Source organism: Leishmania braziliensis, chromosome 17 (genome assembly GCF_000002845.2).
Source record: "Leishmania braziliensis MHOM/BR/75/M2904 complete genome, chromosome 17".
In the NCBI taxonomy this organism is placed as follows: Eukaryota; Euglenozoa; class Kinetoplastea; order Trypanosomatida; family Trypanosomatidae; genus Leishmania; species Leishmania braziliensis.
In genome coordinates this window covers 198,419-208,686 of record NC_009309.2, presented here as the reverse complement: position 1 = coordinate 208,686, position 10,268 = coordinate 198,419, and the positions used below count along the sequence as shown (strand labels likewise).

The 10,268-nt window shown below is 56.5% G+C and overlaps 1 protein-coding gene across 1 annotated transcript; it reads left to right on the top strand.

Moving 5' to 3' along the window:
* Positions 1-1,189: 1,189 nt before the first annotated feature.
* Positions 1,190-2,788, top strand: LBRM_17_0460 (hypothetical protein, unknown function; the record flags this gene model as incomplete). The annotated part of the gene is made up of 1 exon (XM_001563764.2): positions 1,190-2,788. One exon carries the CDS (start codon positions 1,190-1,192, stop codon positions 2,786-2,788), a length of 1,599 nt encoding a protein of 532 aa, XP_001563814.1.
* Between the last annotated feature and the right edge of the window lie 7,480 nt (positions 2,789-10,268).

The window sequence follows — 10,268 nt, the reverse complement described above, 5'->3', positions numbered from 1 at the left end:
CCCCCCCCCACGAAAGGGGGGAGGAGGAGTGTGAGTAACGGTGATAAATGGGTCGTGTTGGACATTGCGCAGAGGGCCGCACTTCCTTCACGAGTGTACAGACACCCACTTTTTGATTAATACAGAGCCGGCTGAAGAAAAGGCGAGGGTGTGGACCACGCATGGGCGTCGTCCGCTTGCCGTCTGTCCGTCACCCTGGGCCCAGTTGCGAGTGCTTCATTGGTGCGTTTTGCTCATAGCCACCTCTCCGCCGCTGCTGTTGTTGGATGGGCTTGGCTAATTCGCACCTTTATCGTTCAGTTCTCTGACGGTCGAGCCGCTACTGCGGGCAGCACGAACAAAACATTCGGTTGAAATGTGCCACACACGGCGTGCGCGCATCTCACTATCCATTTCTCCCCCGTACTCCTCTCGCTTTCATACTCTCTCTCTTTCCTTTATCTGCATCTCTTCCTCCCTCTCCTCTCCATTATCGGTACTGCTCCGGCTCCCCTTACCACGAATACACGCATGGCACTACCACAACCGCTACGGACGCAACTACACTGCCCACGCTCGCTGATGTGTATGCGTGTGTGGCGATCATCACCCAAGAAATTTGGCCGCTCTTTTCACGCATACTACTCTTCTTTTCCCCACTCGTTTCTGAAAACTAGCCGCACAGCGTACCTCCCTTTTACCTCACGTGTAGGCCCAGCCACCACCTCTCTCTTCGCTCACTCCCCCCTATACCACTTTTCCCCCTCGCACCGACAGCCGATCTCACGTAGCGCCACCCACTTTCGCGCCTGCACTGGGGCTCTTCTTCCCCCCTCCCTTTCGGTTCTGCTTCAAACCCCCCCTCCTCTCCTCCTCCCTTCCTCCCCTCCATCCTAATAAAGGACGAAAAGGGGGGCGGCAGCGGTGCGTACACACACACACACGCACACGCACTTATCCCGTTTCCCTTCTCTCTCTCGCTTTCGTTGTTCTCGTCTCTTACGTCCGTCGAGTCCTGTTGCCGTCTCTCTCTCTCTGCGTGTGTGCAAACCTCTTCTCTCGCTCTTGGCAACGCGTGATAGCCTCCTCCCTTCTCTTCCCCCCCCTCTCTCTCTCTCTCTCGACCCTCTTTCTCCGTCACCCCACTCTCAGTGGACGGTAAAGATTTGTTGCTGCGGCAGAGACAACATCCACTGCAGGCGAAAAGGAAATGGAGCCGCGCCACGTTGTCGTGTCCACGCCGATGATGGTGTGCGACGCCTTCACGACGGACCGCTTTAAAGGCAACCCGGCCGCTGTCTGCTTTGTGCCGACCTCTGTGTATTGTATGGAGTGGTCTGCCCTGAGCAGCCTCGAGGCCAGCTTGGGCCGCGGTGAGCCGGAGGTTCTCGAGACGAAGATGACGGAGAAGGACCGCCAGGCAGCGGCCGAGAAGTACGCGGTGGAGCGCAATGCCAAGATGGGTCGCGCGTTCCAGCAGGTGGCGAAGGAGATGAATTTATCAGAGACCGCCTTTGTCTACCGCCTTCCCACCTCGCGCATCCGCACCATACACGAACAAATTATGCGCAAGTGTAATGAGTTTGAAGACGAGTACGAGGAGAGGGTGAAGCATGAGAACGAGGAACGCCGTCGCATAAGCACCGCTGTCACTGAGGACGACGAGGCGCCGGTGATCGTGGTTCAGGAACAGTCTCACGGATCGGTACTGAGCGCCATAGAAAGCAGCGAAACCCCAACTCACCAGTCGAAGCGGCTGAGTAGCCTCGGGGCGCCGCCCTCGCCTGGCCTGTTGCCTAGCTCCAGCTTTTCCATGGCGAACTCCGGCGTGAGTTTCCTATACACTCGCGCCTCCAACTCCATCATGGTCGGCAGCGAGATGTGTCGCCGTCCACGCCGTATGCACGCGCAGTGGTTTGGTCTGCGCTGGTTCACGCCAACGAAGGAGGTACCGCTGTGCGGCCACGCCACCTTTGCCGCGGCGCACGCCATCTTCGAAGTTTCGCGGCTTGTTCAATCGGAGAGCACGCGCCACCTGGTGTCGCACATCCCGATGGAGTTCTTCGTGCCTGCGCAGACGGACGTCCTCTGTTTCGTGACGGAGTCGGGTGTCATCAGCGTGCGCTGCAAGGCTGAGCCCATTATCAAACCCAGCGACTTAGTGTTGCACAGCTACACCTGTCCCCCTGACATGTATGAGGTGCACTTTCCCATGACGGAGGCATTTTCGGTTAAGGAGGCGGTGCCGAAGGACCTGTACAGCGATGTGGCGGCGGCGCTCGGGCTGACGCACGGCGCTGGGTGTGTCGAGGATATTGCGTACTCCAAGTCGACTGGGTACTACATAGCACGTCTGTCCACGTCGCAGAACGTTCTGGAGTGCCACCCCAACTGGGAGGCGCTTCGCCGTGCCTTTAGCTCACCCCGCTTCATGCATGCCCTCAAGGAGCACTCGGGTGTGTTGGGCCACATCAAGGGCCTCGGTGTTACAGCCCAGAGCGATGGCCACATGATAGGCCCGGCCGGTAGTGTTGATGTCGTCTCGCGCTTCTTTGCGCCATGGATGGGCGTTGATGAGGACCCGGTGACGGGCTCGCTGTACCTGGCGATCTTGCCATACTGGCTGCGTCTTCGCCAGAAAGGTCACTTCAAGGTTGGTGACCGCCTGCAGTTCTATCAAGCCAGTAAGCGCGGCGGCTTCATGACTGCCATCGTGATTGGGCGAAAAGCTGAGCGTGTAGCGCTGATCGGACCTGTTCTGACCTTCATGCGTGGCAACTGCACCTTCGAGGTGGAGGAGGTGCGCTAAGACGCAATGGGGACACACGCCGAGGGCCCCCCTCTATTATACCGTCGCAGAACTCTCTTTCCTTTCTTTTGGTGTATTTTATATACGCACCACCACCACCACCCTCCTCCTCCTCCTTGCTGCCCCCCCCCCTCCATCGTAGTAGAAGCCGCGCAGCCATCGCTATCGGTGCGCCTGTGAGACTCTTACGCGCATCTCTGTTTGTGAGACTTTGAGCCTTTTTCTCTCTCGCCTTCGCCCCCCCCCCCCCTCCCCTCCCCCTCCTGCGACTTCTTTCCTCCTTCCTGACACTTGTCCTCCTCTTGTGCTCATTGTTCATGCGTCTTCCCTCCACTACGACGTTCTCTTTCTCTTTCCGTCCCACCCAGACGCTGCCAGCGCCTTGCGCACTTCTCTTGTTCTCCTCGGGCTGCTGTGTTTCGTTCTTTGTGCCTGCAGCAGTGTATAAAGGCCCGTGGCGGTGAGGGAGAGGGAGGGGAAGAAGTCACCTGTAGTCACAAGCAGCGGCACAGACGCAGAGAGAGAGCGTGCAAGCGAGCGAGCGACACGGATGCGTGTGCAACATCGCTTGCACTGTCTCTCGCTTCTCTCGCACGGCATCACGAACACTAGCAAGAGAGGGAGGGAAAGAGCGTGGCTCATTCCCCTCCTGCTTCTGGCTACTTTCCCTGTTGTTCTTCTCTCCTACTTTTTGTCTTTCCACACTGTCTGTACGCGTTGACGTCAGTCGTGCACTTTATACCTCGCTGTTTCTCTCCCTCTCCCTCCTTCCACACCACTCGTACCTCATCACCGCCTTCTACCCTCCCCCCAAGTCTCACGTACCCTCTCGTCTCTTTTCTCTCCATTTCCTCCTCCCACCTCGTAGCAGCGAAGGCAAAGGGAGAGAGAAGAAAACGTCGACGTGGGCGGCGGGGGACGACAGCTGGCGAGCGGTCGTACACCTCATCGCGAAATGCGCACACAAGGACAAGGTAAACAGAAGAGCCACACTGTGACTTATGAGGCTGGGCCAGTCTGCGCGCGCGCGGTGGAGAAGGAGGGGGGGGGGGGAATGCCAGGTGAGAGAAAGAGAGGTAGCAAAGGAGACGAGGGTTGGTGGAGGTGTATGCAGACAGGGAAAGGGAAATCGCTGGGGCGTAGGCGGAGGCCAGGCTACAGAAGCGCGCTGACGGACATCAGTGGGGAGAGACAGACGGCAAGAGGGTACACTTGGGGGGAGGGGCGACATGAGTTCGAGTAGAGCGAGTGCAGCTAGCGCGTTGGGCCGGCTTGGGGGCAGGAGCGCAAATTGATATGCCTCCACAAACCTGGGCAGCCACAGCGGCCACTTGCCTCACCACCGCCCATAACGTTTGCCTTTGGCGCACGTTTTGAACGAGTGAGGCCGTGAAAGGCTGCGCGGCGAGAGACGTGTGAGAGACGAATGAGGAGACGAATGGTGAGACGGGAGAGAAGGACCATAGGGAAGGCAAAAACATGCTGAAGGATGAGAAGGGCAGAGCGAGAGAGTGCCTGTATGTGTGAGGAAGGGAGAGAGAGAGCCAGGTGCTAAAGATAGCGTGCCGAGTGGGTGGGAGCGGGTCTTCGTGCACCTTTGCCTTGTGGACTCTTTTGTTTCTACTCTTTTATGTTTCCTTCTTCTTTTCGTGGCTGTTTGATGCTGCTCGCTGCTCTCTTGCTGCTGCTGCTTTTTTTGTTGCTGGTATGTGTTGGTTAATTATTGGATACCCACGTATGACGTCTGCGCGTATGTCACTGATGCACTCGCCGGATGTATCCACGCGGCGCACAGACACCGACCAACATGCGTGCGCTCTCTCTTGCCCGGCTATCCTTCGCGCCTCCCTCCTTCCTCACGGGCGGAAGAGGCAAACATCAACGAAACTAGAAAATGAGGGCGTCGGCGTTCACAACTGTGCCTTCGTGTCTGTGGATGGCGTGCATGCTTGTGTGGTGTCTTTGCCCCCCCCCCCCCTCTCTCTGTCTGTCTCTTAGCATATTCGTCTTGCTCTACCACCTCCCTTCCTTGACCGACCGACAGATAGGCACAGGTTGCTGTAACGTGGCGGTATTGTTGTGTGGTCCTTTTCCCTCTCTCCCGTTGGACTTGTCTTCGAGGTCTTTGCAGGATGGATGACCCACCAACGGAACGCGGGTGCCCCTGTGCTCCGCTCCTGTTGGCGTTTTCCCTCCCCCTCCCTCTTTTTTCTCCTGTCGTTATTTTGTGCTACCGTCTTCCCCCCTCTTTCGTTTATTTGCTCGCTTCCGTTTCGGGGGATTCTCTCTTTTGCAGTTTCGTCTGTAGATTTTGTGCTGTCAACTGCTGCTGCTGCTCTCTCTCTCTCTCTCCCCACTCCCTCTCTTCGACACCCCTGTCGGCACTGACAGTCGCCCCTACATGGGCTCTTAACTGTTCTCTCCCCCCTTTCTCTCTCTCTTTCTCTTCTCAGCGTGTGTGTGTGTTCGCCCCTCCGCTGCAGATTCATTTTATGGCCTCATTTCCTATGCTGTCGTCGTCGATGCGGGCGCGTCTTTAATAGGCGTTGGAGCGCGCGTGTGTGGTGTGTCTCTGTTCGTTCTCGGTTGACCATTTTTTCTGCTGTTGTTCGATTGTGCCTTTCCCTTTTGGCCTTTGTTCAGCTGTGTATCTGCCGCTGCCCCATCCACCTTCCTCTCTGACTCCCTACACACGAACACCTGCACACGCGGCGCCATTCGGGAGGAGTGCGTCAGGCACGCGCTCACACGCACACACACACACACCTCTACCAGGAAAGTGTCGCCGCGTGGCACTTTGTTTTTCCTTTTCCCCCTTTTCTTTTGATTTGTTTGCTTCGATACATCCGTCCGCGCGTGCGTGCCGTCTGCACCGAAAAATCGCCACAGCCTGCCACCACAGCCTTTTCCCTCGACTCTCCCGATACCCTCCGGACCCCTCTTCCTACCTCACAGAACAGGTTCACACAAGCCCATTCTTCAGCAGGCGCTTGCCGTCCTCAGCACATACGCACGCACCTCTTCCCCACTCGTTGATAATATTCTCACCCCTCTCTTTTTGTAAAATTTCGTTCACTGGTCCGCCTCTCTGTCGTTCTGGCGCGCTCGGGGCGAACTCTCGCTGGCTCTCCTCGCCGCTTCCACCTGGTGTCTTTGCTTCCTGGTGCCGATGACGTGGCTGCCTGTAGCGGATTTGTCGGTACGCGCATGCATGGTGACGCACCGTTCCGCTATTCGGTGCCGGGTTGCACCGGGTGTCTTTGCTCGCGGAGAAACATCGGCCAACAGGAGAGAAGTACACAGGCATACACACACGTGCTTTGCAGAAGGAGCGAGGAGCGGTTTGTTCTCTCTGCGTGTGTGCAGTGTGCGATCACAGAGGGTGAGGGGCGAGCGACACAAAATCGAAAAAAGGAAGGCAACACAGACACCCCACCCACTGCAGCAGCAGCGGCAGCGGCAGTGAACACCTCACGTCGATATGGAGTGTCTTCTCCTATTTTTCCCCTTCTCGTCTGCGCTAGTGTATTGTGTGATTTGCCTGATGCTGGGCACATTTTGGTCCCGTTGTAGTCCCCCTCCTCCCCTCCCCCGAAGTTTCCTTCGCTGTTTCCTTGATTCTTCAAAAGGTGCACTCACTCTTTCTCTCTTTGGTGTTCCCTTGTTGTTTGATCGTGCTACCCAGTGGCTCTGTCTGGCCTCTCTCCTTCTCTTTCTCTGTCAGCTGTGCATCCGGCACTTGTTTCCTCTGCGGTCGCATGGACTCTTCTTCATTCTTCCCACCTCTCATCATCATCATCTTCATCTTCAAGTTTTCAACGCCACAGGCCGATGATGTCGACCACAGTGTCTGAGGGATGACCACCACCGTTTCTTTGTGTTTTCTATATTTGCGGAGGTCTCTCTATTTCTCGCAGATCCTCGTGTGGGTGTCTCTCTCTTTCTCTGTGTGTGTGTGCTGTAGGGCGAGGGTGGTGCTCGTAGTCGCTTACAGGCGTGTCTCTCCTCGCTGGTCGCATATGTGCGTGTGTGCGTATGAGATAGGGGGAGAGGGAGAGTAAAAGGAACGAGGCGAGGTGGCAATGATGGTAGTGATGGAACCGGGAGGTGATGTGTGAGAGGAGAAAGCGAAAGAGGGCTGATGATTACGCTCTTTCTTTTCCCTTTTCCGTGAGCGGACAGTCGACGAAGGTGAAGTGGGAGGAGAACGGGAGGGGTGGGGGTGGGTGGGCGGCAATAACACGCGCACACGCAGACACAGAGATGTCCTTCGCTACGTAACCGCGCACACCTCTTCATTCTCTCTCTCTCTCTCACGCACTTCTTTTCTGTCGTTCCCTTCACATTGTTTTGCTTGCGGACATCACAAACATACCCTCGAAGGTGCGCACACAGAGTCCATCTGTGGACATGTGAAGGCAGTGTATGCATCTGATTCGCAATGTCTTATTTTGTTTTCCTCCCTGTCACGGCATCACTGGCATTCTCTGCGATATCATCATCGTTATCATCCTGTGACATGTCTTGCGTGCGCACGCTGATGCGCGCCTTTGTGTAAGTGCGTTTGGGTCGAGGAGAGGCATGGGTTCTGACAGGCGCATCGATGCATGGGCCCACCTACGTAGTAGGGGCTTTGGGTTCGTGTTATTCAATGAGCCCTGCCAAGTGAATCGAGCAGAGAATGACTCAACAGTTGCGCCTGAGGGTTTTTTTTTTCTCTTTGATTACCCATCACGTGTTCATATTTTTCATTCTTCGCTTTGCGCTTCGCTTCTCCCTTCTCTCTTGTGCAGCTCAGTGTGCATGCACAATCACCCTCCTTCTCTCCCTCTGCATGCAGGCACACTGGAACCCAAATAGCACACTCGATGCTACACCCATGCCCTCGCCATCAAAACAATTTCATTAATGCTTTGGTTCTTTCTTGTTCTCTTCATGTTTGCTGCAGCGGCCGCCCTCTCTCGCCCTCGCTCGCCGCTCATCTCCCAAAAGACAAAGGAGACACGAGTGAGGTGAGGAGGGGTGGGGGAGGGCCGCATTACTGCGGAAAGTGGCGTTTACGTAGCCCACTCTGACAGGCAAGACAAGCGAAAAACTCGCATCGCGGCAGAGGCGCAAGACAGGCGCCTCGAAGAGCGAATGCAAACGAGAGGGACAGACAGTGGTGTGCGCCTATGGGTAAAGACGTGCTAATTTTGAAGAGTATGTGCGTGTGCGTGTGTGTGCGTGTGTGCTGTGATGACTGACTAAGACGGCTCGTCTTTGATAGCGATAGTGATCGACAAACCTACGGAGAAGGTCAGGAGCGAAGGAGCGTGAGGGGGCGTGCGTAAAAGGGGGAGTGGCCGTGAAAACGAGCTGCATCGACGCGGTGAGACAAAAAAGGAAAGCACGGCGGAGCTGTTCCTCTCTCTCGGTATGCCGGGGTCTCTCTTCCATCTCCTGCGCCTTCAGCTCGTCACGTGCCTCGATCCTCTTTCCTACATTCCTCTTCCCTGTTTTGCGTCACGTTCGTCGCCGCATCATCATCCCCTACCCACCCGCCTAACCCGCCCTCTTCCCACTACTCTGCTTCGACGAACGCATGCTGACAATGCAGATGATGTAGGTGGCATGGAGCCTCCTTTCTCACTAGGTTGCCTTCCTCCACACTCACTGCACTGCCCCCCCCCCCCCCCCCCCCCCCATGGCTGCGATGACTAGCGCCCCTGTTTGTTCATATACCTGTTTGTTCGCGCCTTGATGTGAAGGCGCTGACTCACGCATGTTTATCCACCACCTGCTCCTCTTCTCCGCATTCTCTTGTTTCCTTCCTACACCTTCCGGATGACGGAGCGAGGGGCGGACACCCCCCACCCCCCCCGTGCGTGGCATCTCAGGACTAAAGTACCCCCCTCCCCCTCTCTCTGGGGAGAGGCCACGCAGCTCCCTCTCTTTCTTTGCATATGCCAAGCCGCCTCTGGCGGTGACAGGGCCGATTAACTGCGGTGCGGGTTGAGTGAGGGCGATGTGTCGCTGCGGATGCCGGTGATCAGGTCCTGGGCGGCGTGGCGTCGGAGAGACCTGCGACAGTGAGCACGCTTGCACCACCCATGTGATGGGCAGCGTGCCAGCGTGACTCGGACGCACCTCACCCGTCTCTCACTGGCTACTGGTGAGGTGGCTGAGTCACCCCGAGGGATGCACCTGATGGCGACCTGCAGAGCGAGGGTGGGTGGGGTGGCGTTTAGGGCAGGGTCCCTGCTCGGACGACTGAGTCGGTGCATTGCTGTAATTTGTGTCTAGCGCTCCTTCACACCACGTGATGGTCCTCTATGACAGGCCGGGGGTTGGGTGGCGTTGGACCTTACGAAGTTGTATGGCAGAGACGTAGACCCGTTCAGCCAAAGAAGAATACAAAAAAAAAAGATGCCTCTCTTCCTCTCCGTGCGCTCGTTGTGCGACCCTCTTTAACTCTGTGAGTGATGGTGTTTACGCCCATATACGTCCGCGAGAAGCACGGGCGTATGTGTATATATATAGTTCTCTGCGCTATAGGAATGTGCTCCTCACGACTGCGGCAACACGTGCTCCATACGACTTGCCCACTGCTCCCTTTCAGACGACACCCCCCTCTTCCCATCCGCCTATACGCGCACTAACACGTGAACTCTCTCAGCTACCGCCCTCAGTCGACGTCAAGGGAAACGTCTTTAGATAACAGTTAGCTAAATCAGTACTATAGAACTGACGCGAGGGAGGGAGAAGGAAGAAAAGGGAAACGACTACCGCATCAGCGTAGGAGAGAGCGAGAGAGGGAGACGTGCGCGCCACCGGAAGGGCCGCGTCTTGTTCCCTTTTTTTGGCGTTCACTTTGCCTCCTTTTCTCTCTCGTCTACGTGGCTGGCTTGCCCAACTTTTCTCCCTCTCGCTCACATTCAAAGCGCATACGCCTCCGCACACTCGACCACCCAGTTGCTGAGATCGAAGGCAGCAGAGGAAGGAAACAGGGCGGGGCACCAACAACCAGCTGTGCTTGTGTGGCATTGTTGCTTGTCGGTTACACGTGAGATCGTGTTTGGTGTTGTGTGTGTGTGTGGGAAGGGCTGGCTGCGGCGGGCGACTGTCGATCGGTACCGCGTACCGGAGAAGAGTCCCTCGCAAGGACGCCTACTCCGACAGAAACGCAGCCCGTGAGGAGGAAGTGGACAAGCGAAGGAAAGCCCTCGGTAAGCGTCGACGCTCGCGTTTTCCTCGTTCGTCTCGGCCTTGTTGCTGTTTGCGTCCCTTTCCACTCGCACTCTTCTTCTTACTTCTCCCTGCTCATTAAGCGTCGTCGGCCGCTGTAATTTCGGTTTCTCTTGGCTTGGTCTCTCCTATCCTTTTCGTTCTTGTGCGCTAGACATCACCGGCCCACCCTAGGTGCCCACCATCATTTGTATCCTCCTCCCTCTTACGCCTCCCCACACTTCTTCACACACACACACACACACACACACGT